Raw genomic sequence first — 16439 nt, forward strand, 5'->3', positions numbered from 1 at the left:
CTGTGAGTTAAGAGCCTATAGCAAATTCATGGCTTTGAGTTTATTGTTAGGGAGTTTTCTATATTTTCTTTAGAAATAGCTGAGAGGAGTTAACAGACAACAGCCCAGATTGCCTTACATATATAGTTGGTTTTCAAAACATCAGAAATTCACAGAATTGACATTACAAACATTTCTGTATTAATGTTCATTTTGATTAGAGACCTGTCTGCTCCTGACAGCTTCCTGTCTTGGATTCCAAGAAGAAATTGAGCATCTTTGGAGTTATTCCAATTGTGGTGAGACAGCCACTAGGCAAGAATTGCCTCTTTCCATCTACAGACAAAATATTGTCCAGAAAAGAACACACTTGCAGAATAGTCGACTGATTGTATCTGCTAAGACAGAGTAATCAGCCCTTAATAATTTTGCATCACTAGGTCTGTTAGATGATCCTGGACCAGAAGGCTGAAGATCGGATGCTCCAACATTCTGTAGTATAGGGACTGTCCAAGTGTCCAGCGGTCTCTATAAATTGGCTATGTTTTAGAAGCTATGCTTTGCGCTTCCCATAATCTGTTATCTCAGTCATTCTGGATTTCTGATGGGGTTGAAAACTTAAAGTCTCATAGCCAATCCTTGCTATTTACTTTGAGAGAAAACATTTGAGAGGATGGTTTTCAGCTGACATTCATTCTAAAGCCAAGAAAAAGACCTGAGTATTCGGTCTATCTTGTACCTTACTGACATAAATTGGTATAGTTATGCTCTAACTGTATTTTGAGAAAAGTTTTATTTTAACAGGAAGGGTGATATGTAGGAGGAGCTAAGGTGAGAGGAGTACAAAGAGGAGGAGTAAGGAGAGGAGGAGGAGGAGGAGGAGGAGGAAGAGGAAGAGGAGGAGGGAAGGAGCTAGGTGATGAGAGAGAAAGAGAGAGGGGGGCCAGACATGGAGGCAGATATTCACATGTCTCCACCAGTCAAAGATAGTTGATATATCTAGGTTGGGTATTAGGTTACACTTCTGATTGATATTGAGCATTACCAAATTTATAAAGCCTTTGGTTGACATTAAAAAAAATTGCATAAAAGCAAAAAGGAGAGGGGGGTATGGGATAGGGGTTTTCTAGGGAGGGGAAATGGGGATGGCATCTGAAATGTAAATAAAATATCCAATAAAAAATAAATGCAGGAAAAAAACAATATAAAGGCACTGAAGACACCCTATAAAATGGACTTCCAAGGCTCTCAAAATGGTTAAGATCTCAGGAAGTCTGTAAAACCTGCTCTAATCACAAGCACGGCCAGAAACTACGGCAGGGTTGGTCCAGTCAGCAAAGAGGAGCTGCTGAGGAACATGAGAGGCACACCCAGAGACAGCCTTGCTCAAGACCAGATATGGTCGGAGATAATTCTTCAAAAATGACTCTGATTTTGGAGAAGAAATCAAATACTTGGAAATTATAAATATATGCTTCCAGATGCTTTTGTCAGGAAAAAAAAATTCTGGAAGTTAACATAATTATAATCTAACTTGATTGTGTGTGTGTGTGTGTGTGTGTGTGTGTGTGTGTGTGTGTGTGTGTAACCTTGGTAATTTGAGTAAAGTACTTCAATTTAAGCTTGACACTATTATAAAAATCTGGTCTCTGGTTAAGGTGTATTTTAGTGACTCTGAGTGTCAGTTCAGCTAAAACGACAAGGCATTTATTCTTTATCTGCTATATGTTTTCATTAACAATTTAAAACATTTAATTAGCTCTATTATTTAGCAGAGACAATCTACTATTATTATACTTTAACTTAAAGATACTATGTTTCTCCTTCATCCTTCCAGTCGAATTCTAGATTTTCATTGAAAATCCCTAGATACTGACCCACTTCTGTGGGAGCTTCCTAGGACTCTTAACCCTCGTGAGGAAGAATTATCATTTGTCATATTCACTCTATCAAGGAAAATCTTTGTTTTCCTTGAGCACCCTCAGAAAAGCTTCTCACACACTCTTCGTTCCTTGTTGGATCTATTCCCAGGATGTGTATCTGTCTACCAAATCACCATCTAAACTGTAACACCCCCACTGAACACTGAGAATGAAATACTATTATTTCCTTAAAGGCAGAGAATGAACTTTGACTATGGGGACCACGAGGAACAGTTTAACAGTTTACTTCCAGGGACATAATAATGTAAGACAGCCTGAATAAATCTCTTATAAAACTAGATTAAACATAATAAAATAGTAACATTTTACATGAGTGGCTGAGAAACCCAAAGGGGCCCATCAGTGACGTGGTCGGTGCAGACAGTGTGGCCAAAGGGCATCCGTAGCTCTCTGGTGACCCGGAGGCTTCACCGGCAGCACACAAACATTCTTCTGTGTACAACAGGGACTGCTCTCCAAAAAAGGCCATATGCTATGCCACAAACAAGCCTCAGTACGTTTCAAAAGGCTCAAGTAATACAAAATATGTCCTTAAACCACAAGGCTTAAGCCAGTTAAAACTGATTATGACATACACCTCTAAGCAAGCAACAGAGAGGGAGGGAGGGAGGGAGGGAAGCTGAAATGCTTTGAGATGAAGGAAAAGGGAGCTACAGAGTCTAAAACTCAAGGAGGGCAACTGAAACAATGTTTGGAAAGAAATGCACAGCCTTAAATGTTGATGCTAAAACAGTTAAGACTTCAGATCAGTAATCGAAACATAATACCTGAAGACGGTAACAACAAAACCTACAGCAATCAGAGCAATTGACTAGGGTGGGAACGAATGATAAAAAATAGAAACATAAAATATAACAACAACAACAACAACAAAACCCGGGCTTTTGGGAGGTTCAACAAGCGAGACTGGCAAGGGAAAGTAACTGAAGATTCAAATTATGAAAATGATGTGTTAGGGGCCATTACAGAAGTAGAAGTGTAAGGGACCATGTGGACACTCCACAGATATCAGTCAGATGAGGAGGGAATGGGAATCCCTAGTAGGATGCAACTTACTGAATTTGACTAAGAAGAAACATCTGAGTTGATTCAACAAATACGAAAAAATGATTTAGTAATAATAATAAAAACCAAAAATTCTCTGACCCTGATGCCTGCGGTGGTAAACCCTAGAAAATCTCACAGCTACTCCAAAAAGATAAAAAGAGCATTTATTTAACTCATTCTGGGACGAGTCTTATCCCAATTCCCAAATGAGACGAGATCTCACATGAAAACTACAGTCTGTTATGACTGCAGGTACTAAAAGCCCTCAACAAATACTATCACACCAAATCCAGCAACATTTTTTTCAAAGGGACTACAATCCATAATCTTCATTTTCAGTGGACTAAAAGACAAAAATCACATCAGCTTACCAGACAAAGAAAAACATCTGATAACATCCAAAATAGATTCCTGGCAAAAGCAACTGACGGACTCAAATTAGAAAACACCATTTGATGAACACAAACACACTCGCTGCGGAAATCACTGTTGATGAGACACAAGCACGGGAGGGACTGGAACCTTTGGTTGGTGGGGCCGACCAAGAGGACCTTTCACTGGGGTTACACTCTTGAAGATGAAGTGGGACACTGGCTCTCTCTCCTGGTTCTTTTAATTTTGCTTTCTGGCTCCTATGGCCAGCAGCTTGACCCGTAATGAGCCCCACCACCAGGCACCATTCTTGCCAAAGGCTTATGGTTATGAGACCACTCCATCTTGGACTTGAACCTCTAGCATCATGATTAAAGCAAACCCATGCTAATTGCATTAGGTATTTTGTTATGGTTACTGGGAAACAACACGGGCACATGCTTAGTAATGGCGTATCCGTGGATTACATAGCAGGACGCGTCTTTCTATTGTTCTCCGCAATGGTAAGTGAGGAACATTCCTATCAACAGTGTGCAGGGTTCCCGTCTCTCATGCCCTTGTCAATACTTGTTACTTTCAAACAGCCTCTGCAAACGTTACTGACTTTAATTTGCAATTCCCCGATGGTTATTCTTTTCAACATACTGGTTGGTCATCTGAGAAGTATCTATTTTTACCTCAGTTCTTTATCAGGATATGTGTTTGCCAGCTTTTATGCGAATTCCTTATATACTTTGGATATTAACTCCTTATCCAAAATGTAAGGCTTGAGCTGAGCACGTTATACAACTTTACGTCCGAGCATTCGGGAGGCTGAGACAAAAGGACTGTCAATCTGGGGCTCGTCTCGAGTACGCAGCACAATTCCGGGCTACAGAATATTTGTTTACCCTAGGGTGCATACAAACGAGACAGATTAATAGGTGTTCCGAGTGCATCTGCTCCCTTTCCGCTCCACTCTGCTTGTACGGCAGCTTTGTAGTTTCCTGCAGTCGTCTCAATAGACTGTCCTGTCTGTGTCCCGGGCATCCTAATAAAAGGCGCCACCCAGACCAAGTTCATGATGCTTTTACTCCATTTCCCCAGTGTGTCTGAGGCCAGAGTTTGGTGTTTAATCCACTTTGAGTTACTGTGTACGCAGCACGAGGTAGCTAACGATCTGGCTCTCCTACCGGCAGCCAGCTAGCTTTCCTGGGGCTAGTCACGGAGAATACCCCTTCCCCTACTTTCAGCACACTACCATGGTTTTACAGGCTTCTCACACCAAGTAGTGCGATGCCTCCTGTTTGGTTCTGTTTCCTTCAGATCGTCTCAGCCATTCAAGTAAAACTGTCACTTGAATACAGACCACACACACACACACAAAAGCACTGAGTCAGGCACAGTGGCGCACACCCGTGATCCCAGCACTGGGAGAGAGGGAAGGTGAGGGAAGTTCAAGGTTATCTTGAGCTATACCATTTCAAACAACAAAAGCAGAGGAATAAAAGCAAAAAGCTGCACTGACTCTCTAAACAACTCTGGGTAGTGTGGATAGTTTAGTAATGTTTATTCTTCATGGGGTATATTTTCACTTTTTGTGTAATTTTTTAAAACTTCTTTTACCAGTATATATAGTTTTAATTCTCCGGTTACACATCTTTCAGTTCCTTCATAATGTATTCCTAAGTATTTTATTGTTGTTAGTTACCATGGATTCAACTGCCATCCTGAATTCTTTTTTCCAATGGTTTTAGTACACAAAACTACCACCCACCAATTTTTGAACATTAATTTTGAATCCTATAACTTAACTAAACTAATTCATTAGTTTAAGTTGTTTTTGTATTTTTAGTCACAGTTGAAATTTATTAAAGATGTTCTAATATAGATTTTAAGGACAAGATAAGAGAAAGAGGCAACTGCAGAGAGAAAACATCTGACAGTACATGCTGTCACATGAACGCATGCACAAAACAGCAAGAGGAAGGCAGGGAGAGGAGAGATGGAAGGACAGTATTCTACTGGTTCTAGATATGAAGCAGTAAAATTTGAGTTAAAAGTAGATTGTGATGTATAGTATAAACTCTAATGAAATAAAACAAAAAAGGTCAGAAAGGAGCTAAAATACACAATCATAATGTAGCCCCCATATATATATATACACACACACACAATGTGTGTGTGTATGTGTGTCTGTCTGTCTGTATGTATAAGTATACACACACAAACACACTCAATAGTCACTTTAATTACCAAGCATCTAATTCAATTAAAGACAGTCTGACTAGATTATAAGTATGGTGAAATGTAAGCTGAAACCTGCATACGGAGGTCAGGTAAAGACAAAGCCCCACAGCAGGAGGTCAACAAGTTCGACTGTCTTAATATGGGAGGAATACTGGGAGGATACAAGGAAAACCTGGAGAAATTAAGTGACGAAGGAGAGATAAAACCAGTCAAGCTTGAGTCAAATAGGACACTTGCTTTTGGAAGGAAGGCGTGTTCAGACTGAAGCACAGGCCGAGTGGGTGGTACTGGACTGCACTAAGAAAGGTAGATTTTAGTCAAGACCAACACTGTAGCTGTTAGCGACTGCTCACACGGAGCCTCTGAGTACTTAGCCTTGGCTAGTACGTTTGAAGAGCTCAAAATTCAATTTAGTTTTAATTTACTTGACACTATTTCAACTACAGGCCCATGACTTCAAAATAGAGTATTCCTACTTTGGTTTTCTATTGTAAGTCATTACTGACTAGGGACAGAGTTTATCACTGAGAGTCAAGCTCTGCTAAGAAACAGAGCATTTATGATGTCCTGCTAGTCTCTGTTTTCTCGATATTGATTGGATATTCTTTTACTCTGTGAAAAATGAGACATTAGGTAGATTGCTAAACCTGTTTCAGGAAATAAACCGAGTTTACCACCTTCCCTAGCTAGTATGTTCCATATGACCTAAATGTTAGAGATTTACATTTTCCACAGGAGAAAACCCAAACACCATAGGGGAATGCCAGGGCAGTGAGATGGGAGTGGGTGGGTGGGGGAGCACACTCATAGAAGCAGGGGGTGGGGCAGGGGATGGAATGGGGGGTTGCAGAGCGGAAACTGGGAAAGGGGATAACATTTGAAATGTAAAAAAAAAAAAAAAAAAAACCAATCAAATGAGTTTGTTCTTTATCATATAATTAATCACTAAATCTTTTCCATTTCATCTCATCCTTCAAATTCTTTATTCTAACAAATCATTAATTGCTCAGCTAAACTCTAAGTCAACGTCCCAATTCTGTGTTACATCAGGTATTTCAAAAGCCTTAACACTTACCTGAACAAGAGCCTTGTCTGTTTCCTACATCACCTCAAACTCAGTAACTCATCAACAGCTGGAAAGGGGAGGCTGGGTACATGCAAGTGTCTGAGTGTGTGCACGCGCCTGAGCACGCATGTGTGTGAGGCAGTAATGGTATGGGGTGGGGGTGGGGTCATTAGTTTGTCTTTGTTAGTGTTCTCTAATTTTCCTTTTCAAGTTCAGGAGAGTGTGCAGTTCTCTGATGTCTACTCACAGAGAAGAAAAAGCAAATCTAAATATACAGGCTCTACTGGTTTTTAATCAACAAAATGTGTCTATCATGCTGCCTGCAGCGTTTCCTTCACAGGGATTCAAGACCAGAGATGAGCATCCAGGACAGTCAGGTTTTTAGATCACAAGTCCCAGTTAGTTTCTAACTATCCCCAACTCTTAAATACCTGTTTATGTGCATCCCTCCCAAAAGAATGGCTGCCAACCCTCTGCTGACATGACTCAGAGGGCTAGGTCTAGGAAAAAAGGGTGAAGAAGCTGAAAATGGATGGTGACAATGAACTTGTCACCTGGGCACGATGGCTCGCTCCTGTAACCTCAGCACTTGGAAGGCTGTAAGGCAGGAGGATTCCACAAGACTGAGGCCAGCCTGGGCTACACAGTGAGAGCCGTCTCAAACAGTAAAGACATAAAGAGAGATTTAAAGATACCTACTTTACTGGCAAAAAGAAACAGACACATGACACTACGTTTCTTTAAAACAAAGACGCAGGTTTTTAAAAAACCTAATAAATTTTTAATTAGAATGTTTTCCTTCTTTTTTAAACAGAACAAGAAACAAATTACATCGAAGCAGAACTTTTCAAATACCTAATTATTATACACATTCCCATCTGTCTTACAGGGAGGACTCTTGGTAGGCTTAAGAGTTCCAGGTAAAGTAAGCTGCATAATAGTATATATTACAATAATAAATGTACAATGTTTACATGAAATATATCTTAGAAGCAAGAAAAAGATGCATCTGCATCAAAAGGTGACCTGTTTAAATGTCACAACTTATATTTTACATTCACTCTTGCAACGGGTTACAAGATTGTGTCACTAAGCTCAAATAAATCACTATGATGCACATAAAATACAGAAAGATTGGTTACTTTATATATTATATATATTTATATTTTAACACATTAGCATCTGAGACATAGATTGGTAACAAATCATGTATTCTTCATAAACACTGTGCCCACAGGAGGACACAAGTAAGGCACAAGGGTTCTCTGTTACAGAACAGTGTGCATCATGTTTACTTAACCAGAAAGCGTGCATTATCTGTGCAAGTTCATGCTGCAAACCAACATACACAACAGAAAGGAAACTCAACTTAAAATAAGAACTAAGATTCCTGTCATTCCAGCTGTCTCACATCTTCACTTGGACCCACAATCATCTACCCAGCAGGTTGTTTTTCAAAAAGCCAATTTTTAGGTTACAAGTAAACCTTGATCAGTAACTATTTTGAACTGAAATCATAAACAGTAATAAAGTAGCTTTACTGAAACAAACACTGAGGCACAAACAAACAACGGTCATTCGTGCACGATCTACACTGCAGACTTGCATGGCCCAACATTCCAAGGATAATTTGTCTAGTACATTTTGCTGCAACAATGCACCCTGTTTTGCACTGGACATAGAACAGGAGCTAACATTTCTTTAAGCTATAAACAGACTGGGAAATGACATAATCCCTTTAGTTCTGTCATAGTCCCAGTATTTATAATAAATACAGCTTTTCACAAAATATTTTCCAGTATCTGCCAATTGCTTCTTTATTGCTCACATAAATTTGAACTCATTACAGCTGGTGCCAGAACTTCCACACAAAACCATACTTGGGTATTTTTATATAAAATCTATAAAAGATATTTTAAACATGTATCTAATACTTCCAGGTATTTGGCTGCTTGATCATCTATGACTGTACAGCCATATGTATATATCTGTGTGGATATGTACATATGTACAGTTACAAATGTACATAAACACACAGTTACGGACATACATATATATATATATATATTACAGATTAGATTATGAATAAAATAAAAAGCATATTTTACTGCTAATGCAGACATTCTCACAAAACAAGACTTTCACTACCATCAGCATTTATACATATATATACAAAGCCAATTTAAGTACATGTACAACCACTTACACATGTATGTAACCATTAAAACCAAATAAATTTCCCCATATTCCAGCTGTAGCAAATGAACCTTTTACAAGCAATAGAAACCTAAGGTTAAAGTGGGAAATGAACAGTTTTTACCACAATAGCCTGTAAGGAACTATGCAGCTTACTGTATACAAAAATTCACATTAGTTTACAAATTATGGAAATAAAAAAAAAAAAAAAAAAAAAAAAAAGCTGCTTCGCCATGCTTTTATGTGGTTATATAAACACTTCTTGGTGTAAAAATATAACCACCATCTCTGAATCGCTTAATATAAAGTCAGTGTTCCTCACACACAACTTCAAATGCACTGGCTTAACTGAGCTCCAAAACTGAGTAAAAGAATTATTCTACCTCCTCAGCATTGCTGCCTCACTGTTAAATCCCTTTGGAACCTTAAGATTTTCAGAACTTTCAAACAGCTGTCTTCGGCAATAAAAATATTACATACAAAAAGCAATTTAAAAGGAAGACAGGAAGCCAAATGGAAATTTTCCTATTTAAATTAACAGTCCTAGGAGTGAAGACATCTTTTCAGGAACTTCCTTGAGAATTAGCTAGACCAGTCCGCAGGCGCAGGTGAGACATAGAGTTCATATGTTTGTTTGTCGGCTTCAAGGGAGTGTTGCAAGTAAGAGCCTGGGGAAAGCGGTGGTGGTATCTATCTAGTCGTAAGTATTTTACTGTAACCAACTTTCCTGTTATAAGATAAAAATAGTATTTTAGATCTGTAAAATGATGTTTAGCATTTGTAGAACATTAACTGTGGTAAAAAATGAACACAAAACAAAATTATCTAAATTATTTATTCAACAACTGTTAACGTAAAATTATTTTATTTAAAAATCAGGCATAATCTAAAGCAACTAATCATCCTTTCCAAATCTTTGTAATAGTCAAATGTCTTACCATCAAACCAAGAGCCATGCAATGCTTTAAAAGCCTTCCCAGCATATTCCGGAGACAAACATTTAACATACACACAACCCTGTAACATAAACAGAAAACAGAGACAGAATGGTCTTAGTTTAATAGCAGCAGACCTGAAACACATGTTTACCACTGGACTTGACTTACCTCACGTGAGTTTCTGTCTACTGCAATATGAACAATGCCGTCATTATCGCTGCACTTCTCTAAAATTGCTTCTTGAATTGCCAAGTGCCAGTGATCTCCTATTTCCCTGGAATTAAGAGAAACAAAATCAACCATGCTATTTCCAAGCTGCACTTGCTGTGCTCCACACTGCAGTGTGACCAAGGAGTGCAGTCGATCTGTGGAGCTGTTTACTTGCTGGTTGTTGCAGTTCTGTGCAGACGTGTCCTAACATTACTGCTGCATCAGCTGAGGACTGTTTTCTTTACTGCTGATAACATCTTCCAACTCTAACGTATTTCTGAATGTAAACACTACATTCCAGGCTTCTTTCCAAGCATGGTGCTTGGTCACCCCACCTTGGTGAGAGCTCCAGGAGCACCTCTGCTGTACGCATGCTCCTGTCTCACTGGGGTGAGCCATACATGCTCTGGAGGGCAAAAGGGAAAGCAACTTGACTTTAAATCTGCCAAATGCACTAAAATGCTGGACTGGAATTGATTTCCTAGTGACTAAAGCACACAGTAGATTCCCTATAAAAGTATCATGCACTGCTAAAAGCAGATCAGAGTGTGTGTTACAGCGACAGGGCCTTCTTGTATCTAATCTATTCTGGTATCACCTGTCATTGCATATAAAAATCATGAGTGAGTGACCATCACATGGGATCAGTAGCTATTTTTCTTAAAACATAATTTCTACTGTCAAGATTTGAAAAAAAAAAAAAAAAAAAAAAACCTAGCTGAAGAGCTACTGACAGCTGATGGTTTCTGGGACAGGAAGAGTCAGTCTGTTTTGAAGGGCATGGTCTTTACAGCCTTACCACACTCTACTGGATAGCTCCAAACCCACGACTATAGTTAGGAGGTGGGGAGTGGGAGTAGATCTGGGAGGAGTTGGGGGGGGGGAAGGGATAAATATGATTAAAATACTATGTATATATGAAATTCTCAAAGAATAAAATATTATAATTAAAAGAAAACCTGAAAAAAGAAAGGTTTTATCTGCCGTATCATTAACAGCTAAGGTAGAATACCAAGTCTAAAACTTATTACAGCTGATAACTAACATATATTAGAGAGATGGTTCAGTGGGTAAGAGTGCTTGCTCGACAAGCAGGAGGGCCTGAGGTCAAATCTCTAGCACCTAAACAGCTGGGCCTGGCGGCTTATGCCTATAACCAGCATATTATAATCAGGAGACTATCAGATCCTTAGAGTTTGCTGAACACACAACCTAGGAGACACCTCAAAGGCACACGCGCACACACGCACACACACACACATACGATGCAGTATTCTAAAGTAGAAAATTCTGATACTGCCATATATAGCATGCAGTTTACACTCAAATACTTCAAATAAAAACAATTATGCATGCCTGATCATAATACTTACATAACTGGGTCAAACATATTTCGAATCTTTAAACATGGAGTCAAACTATTTGGTGGTGAATTTCTTCTATCTAAATGAAACGCTACAAAAAAAAAAAAAAAAAAAGTACTTGTATTACTTGCCATTGTTCCATTTTGTTGAAAGACAATCATTTAGTTCATTAAAAATTACTTGTGATCTCGAAGCCACTTACTTATTACCCACAATTCCCTCTTCTTTCTCTCTCCTTCAGCTGAGCAAGATGCTCAAATGAAAGAAAGCCAAGGAAGAAGGTGGCTCTGGGCCCTGCCATTGTCAAGAAACAGGAGGCAAAAAGGATGGTCAATTATTTGTTTGAGAAAAGACCCAAGAACTTGAGTATTGGGCAGGACATCCAGCCCAAAAGAGATCTAACAAGCTTCATCAAATGGCCCTGCTACATCAGGCTGCAGCAGCAAAGAGCCATTCTTTATAAGCGGCTCAAGGTACCTCCTGCCATTAACCAATTCACCCAGGCCCTGGACAGGCAAACAGCTACTCAGCTGCTTAAACTTGCCCACAAGTACAGGCCAGAGACAAAGCAAGAGAAGAAGCAAAGGCTACTGGCCTGTGCTGAAAAAAAAAAAGCTGCTGGCAAAGGGGACGTCCCAACTAAGAGACCACCTGTCCTCCAAGCAGAAGTCAGCAGTCACCTCATCACTGTGAATAAGAAGGGTCAGCTGGTGGTGACTGCCCATAATGTAGACCGCACTGAGCTGATAGTTTTCCTGCCTGCCCTGTGTTGAGAGATGGGGGTGCCCTACTGCATCATCAAGGGAAAGGCCAGGCTGGGGCACCTGGTCCACAGGAAGACATGCACCACTGTTGCCTTCACACAGGTTAACTCGGAAGACAAGGGTGCTCTGGCTAAGCTGGTGGAAGCTATTAGGACCAATTATATTGGCAGATATGACGAGATCCGCCGCCACTGGGGAGGCAACGTCCTGGGTCCTAAGTCTGTGGCTCGCATTGCCAAGCTGGAGAAGGCAAAGGCTAAAGAACTCGCCACTAAACTGGGTTAAAAATGTACACTGCTAAGTTTTCTGTACATAGATATAATTTTTTAAAAATCTTCCAAAAAATTATTTGTATGCTTTTAATGATCCAATTCCTGTGTTAAGGTGGATTAGGATGGTCATTAATATCTAGAGTCAATGATTCAGTGGGAGAAACAGACAATTGATAGTTATCTCCCAGGGATTAGAGTTATGACAAAAAGACTCTACAGTAATATCTCCTCAGCAGCAGTGTAAGGTAAGATTTCCCAAAGGAGACGAAACTGACTCGGAGAGCTAAGGAATAAATTAAAGCAGTGGGAGAAGGTAAGTGCACAGGACATTTCCGTGGAGATGAACTCTGTACACAGCCCTGTGACCAGAAAGGAAAAGGCAAATTCAAGTAACTAAACGTCAATCAGTGTGGCTGCAACAGAACAGAAAGATGAGCTAGAAATATCCCAATATCCTGAAAGTAATACAAAACCACACATGTGTTTTCAGTACAGGAATCACATGACAAAGTCTATCTTTAATATTGAAACAAAATTAGAGTTAACTGTGTGGAAAATCACTTAAGCAAAGCGTATTTAGAACTAGTCAGGTTATTTGTTGTCCACAGGGGAGATGGCAATGATGTGGAACGGTCAGGTCAGCAGAACTATGGTGACATGGACAGGCACACATCTGATGCGACTCGTGCAATCAGAGATAAAGATTGATGCTGACCCCCAGGTATATGGCAGAGCAGAATGAGGAGAGTGCTACCACCTAGACCAGGACTTCTTAGAGGAATAACGCTGGGAAAAAGCAGTGAGCTCCCTCCCACTCACGTTCTGTGTAGTTCTCAGTGGTACAGACACAAGACACAACCATGAGAGCTGCTGTGTGCAAGTGAGACAGCCACGGCCTGAGGAAAAGTAAGGAAAACTGAGAAGACAGGGCTGAAGAACCACAGCACTAGAAGCCCACGAAAAGAAGGTAAGGTAGACAGACCTAGGAAGCGGAAGGCACCGAGCACAACCACATGACTGGAAAAGAAGACCAGGGTGAGAGACCCAGGGAAAAGGTTTAATGTCAAAGCCACAGGGGGAGCTTGATGAAGGGCTCGGCTGACTGACTCAGGTTAGTCATAGGAAATAAGTAATTTTGTTTCCAGTTTCACAGGGCCCTTCAGCAGGTAACTTTCCAAGGAAAATTTGTTATTAGATTTTGAAAACAGCACATTTTTTTAAACTGACAACATAATTTTGTATGATATATTCTGATTATCATTTTCTATCCCTCACCTTCTCTTAGATCCTCTCCAACCCCCCAAATCCATGATTAGAGTCTACTTAAGCTTTAAAAAGTAAAATTAGATGAAAAAAATGGAATAACTATTTTTAAAATAGCAATTCTAATACATTTTATTTACTTTTTCTACAAATACTATGCTTAGTAAATATTAATAAACAAGTTCCGGTATATGATTTGGGAGGAAAGAGGATTCACTATCCATAACTGCCTTATATACTATTTTACCCACACATTTCTCCTGTCGAGTAGAGCTACAAGTACACAAGGCAGCCAATCTTCAAAACTCCTTACATGTTTTACTACATCTGTTCTGAAACTACACATACTATTAAGAAAAGCACAACTACAAAAGACACTTGGAAGGGGAGAGATTCAGGCAAAGGGGTCTTCATAAGAAACCGGAGAAAGGCAATCCAAACGGGAGCGCAGGACATAAGGTCATGGTTCACAGACACACGTGATGTATCCTGAGCATACTGACAGTGCTTGTGATAAGGTAACAACAACACGGTGTTGTTGCACAACAAGAAGAATGCAGTTAGAGCCACAGTACTAAGTTGCTTTGTTAAACACAAAAGGCAAGATCTTTATTGCTGGAGACAAAACAGTTCTGGTCTAACTTTTATTCCTTCTATGAGGCAGAGCTATAAAGGGAACCTTTGCATTCACATATTTTCGAATTACATTGTTTCAATTAAATATATATCATATATATTTTGAAAAATTAGAAAATCTTCTGGTTTTGCTTAAAACTTAAAATTACGTACCTTGACCTTGCCATACTTTAGAGGGTATAACTAATGTCTTGTCACAAGACGCGGAAGGCTGGATCCACCGCCAGACTAGAAAGTCTGCACCGCCCACCCTTCGAGTCTCCGTACGTACTCTAGACTCATTGGCAGCAAGGAAGTCAACAGCTCTATCCCAGACTTTCTTCATCTTTTTCCTATCACACAAACCAAACAACAAATTTCATCTTGGCTTCTCACTTTTGGCAATGTTAGTAAGTGAAGTAATGGTTACTGTCAGCAGCTGTGCTTGCTCCGTGGAGTTGCAGAAGTGCTACCTGGCTCGGGAGCCATACCTTGCAGAATATGGAAATATGGATCTTCTCTTTCATTTTCAAAGAGTCAGATTTTAGCATTCATTAAAAAGCCTCAGTAATAACAACCTAAGTACTCAGTATTACTAAAATCATAACTAGCCTCTTCTGTTTCTCAGTACAATTCTTGTTGTCCTAAGAGATAAAGCAGGAATAAACTACACACTGACAAGAAGGCTCTATACACTGAGACCAGGAGGAGAGCAGAGTTACCGCTGAAGGGAGGGGTGGAGCACTTAAACACTCTATCCAGTCAAGCAGGTCTAGTTGAGAGGAGTCATAGTTCTCAATGAAACCCAAGTCTCCCACAGGTATCTACATTCTGATTTCAATTTGGGTTGATTTACACACCTGTCATGCGGCTGTATTAAGGAATCTCGAACATGTGGAATAGGCATGTAAGGTTGTAAATCTTTAGTTTCCTGGCAGGCTTCATTATGACTTCGTAAGACATCTGAAAATACACCAACAACAACTTTACAAGTAAACCAACTGCTGACAGCTATGCTGCAGTTTTGTCAACTGGTTTAGGATTTTATAAATTCCATACCTATAATCTTTACCACCATATCATACATCTGCCTTGTTTCCTCCTCCTCCTTAGTCCAGCGGTATTTCATATAATGGAGAACAACACACACCATCACTACACCTGCAACATTCGGGGTTCGCGTTAAGACTGTGCTCAGTAATACTCAGTTCCATGAAGTGACGAACAGTGACCCTCCCCTAGCCTCGCAGAGTGACAGAGCAAAGATCTGAACTGAACAGTATAAAGAAGCTACACTTAGAAAATCTTATTAGGCACTTTCCCAAAATGTCACCCCTCTTTAAAACGATTCTTCCATTACATTAACAGTTGAGTATTTAAATCCCTATTACTAAAAATAAAAAGTAACTGTTTCAGACTTTCTTCTTTCGGCACTAAACTATGCAAAAAGTGAGCTTTATTAAACATACTAAATATTAAATAAACTGAATTGTGTTTAGAGTGCTAACAAAAGAAAACAGAAAAGAATAATTTATTTTCTATTCTAAAAATATCCAAGAACCTAAGTTTAAAAAATTATTTTCCATAAATAATATTTTAAACCAAAAATTTAAGAGCTTACTTTATTTAAAAGTAAGCTCAAACTTAGCCAGACAAGGTGGTACATCACTTTAATCCCAGCACTCAGGAGGCAGAAGCAAGTGGAGCTCAGGCTGAGTTTGAGGCCAGCCTGGTGTACAAAGTGAATTCCAAGACAGCCAGGGCTACACAGAGGAACCCTATCTCAAAAAAAAAAAAAAAAACCCAAAAAACAAAACAAAACAAACAAAAAAAAACAATAAGGAGAGAGAGGGCAGGAAGGGAAAGAGAAGGAAGGGAAGGGGAGGGTGGAAAAGAGGGGGTGAAGGGGGAGGGGGAGGAGGAGGAAGAGGAGGAGGAAAGCTCAACTACTGTATTCTCCATTCTGCTTTCTACTAGTAGATTTCCACACACATCCTACACCACGTGCTCCTTCTATGACAGTTTCACGACAAACCTCTCTCTCTTCTTACGCTACCATTTTCTAAGCCACAAGTGCCATAAATACCCTCAACTTTGCTGTTATCATTAAACATGAAAATGTGTCCTCATACAGCCTTGGGTCAGTGACAGCACTAATATAGGAACTGTGGACATCTCCAC

At 39.6% G+C, this 16439-nt stretch overlaps 1 protein-coding gene and 1 pseudogene across 1 annotated transcript in view; one reads left to right on the forward strand and one right to left on the reverse strand.

The window, feature by feature from the left end:
• Positions 1-7394: 7394 nt before the first annotated feature.
• Positions 7395-16439, reverse strand: part of Lemd3 (LEM domain containing 3) — a 52090-nt gene continuing 43045 nt past the window's right edge. The window contains exons 7-13 of the mRNA XM_076920348.1: positions 15318-15419; positions 15119-15221; positions 14433-14611; positions 11354-11435; positions 9939-10044; positions 9771-9849; positions 7395-9559 (exon numbers count right to left, since the gene is read on the reverse strand). Coding sequence (XP_076776463.1) covers positions 9396-9559; positions 9771-9849; positions 9939-10044; positions 11354-11435; positions 14433-14611; positions 15119-15221; positions 15318-15419 — 815 coding nt within the window. The 3' untranslated portion in view covers positions 7395-9395. The remainder of the gene's footprint in view (positions 9560-9770; positions 9850-9938; positions 10045-11353; positions 11436-14432; positions 14612-15118; positions 15222-15317; positions 15420-16439) is intronic.
• Positions 11617-12394, forward strand: LOC143436463 (large ribosomal subunit protein eL8 pseudogene; annotated as a pseudogene).

Source organism: Arvicanthis niloticus, chromosome 22, assembly GCF_011762505.2.
Source record: "Arvicanthis niloticus isolate mArvNil1 chromosome 22, mArvNil1.pat.X, whole genome shotgun sequence".
NCBI lineage: Eukaryota > Metazoa > Chordata > Mammalia > Rodentia > Muridae > Arvicanthis > Arvicanthis niloticus.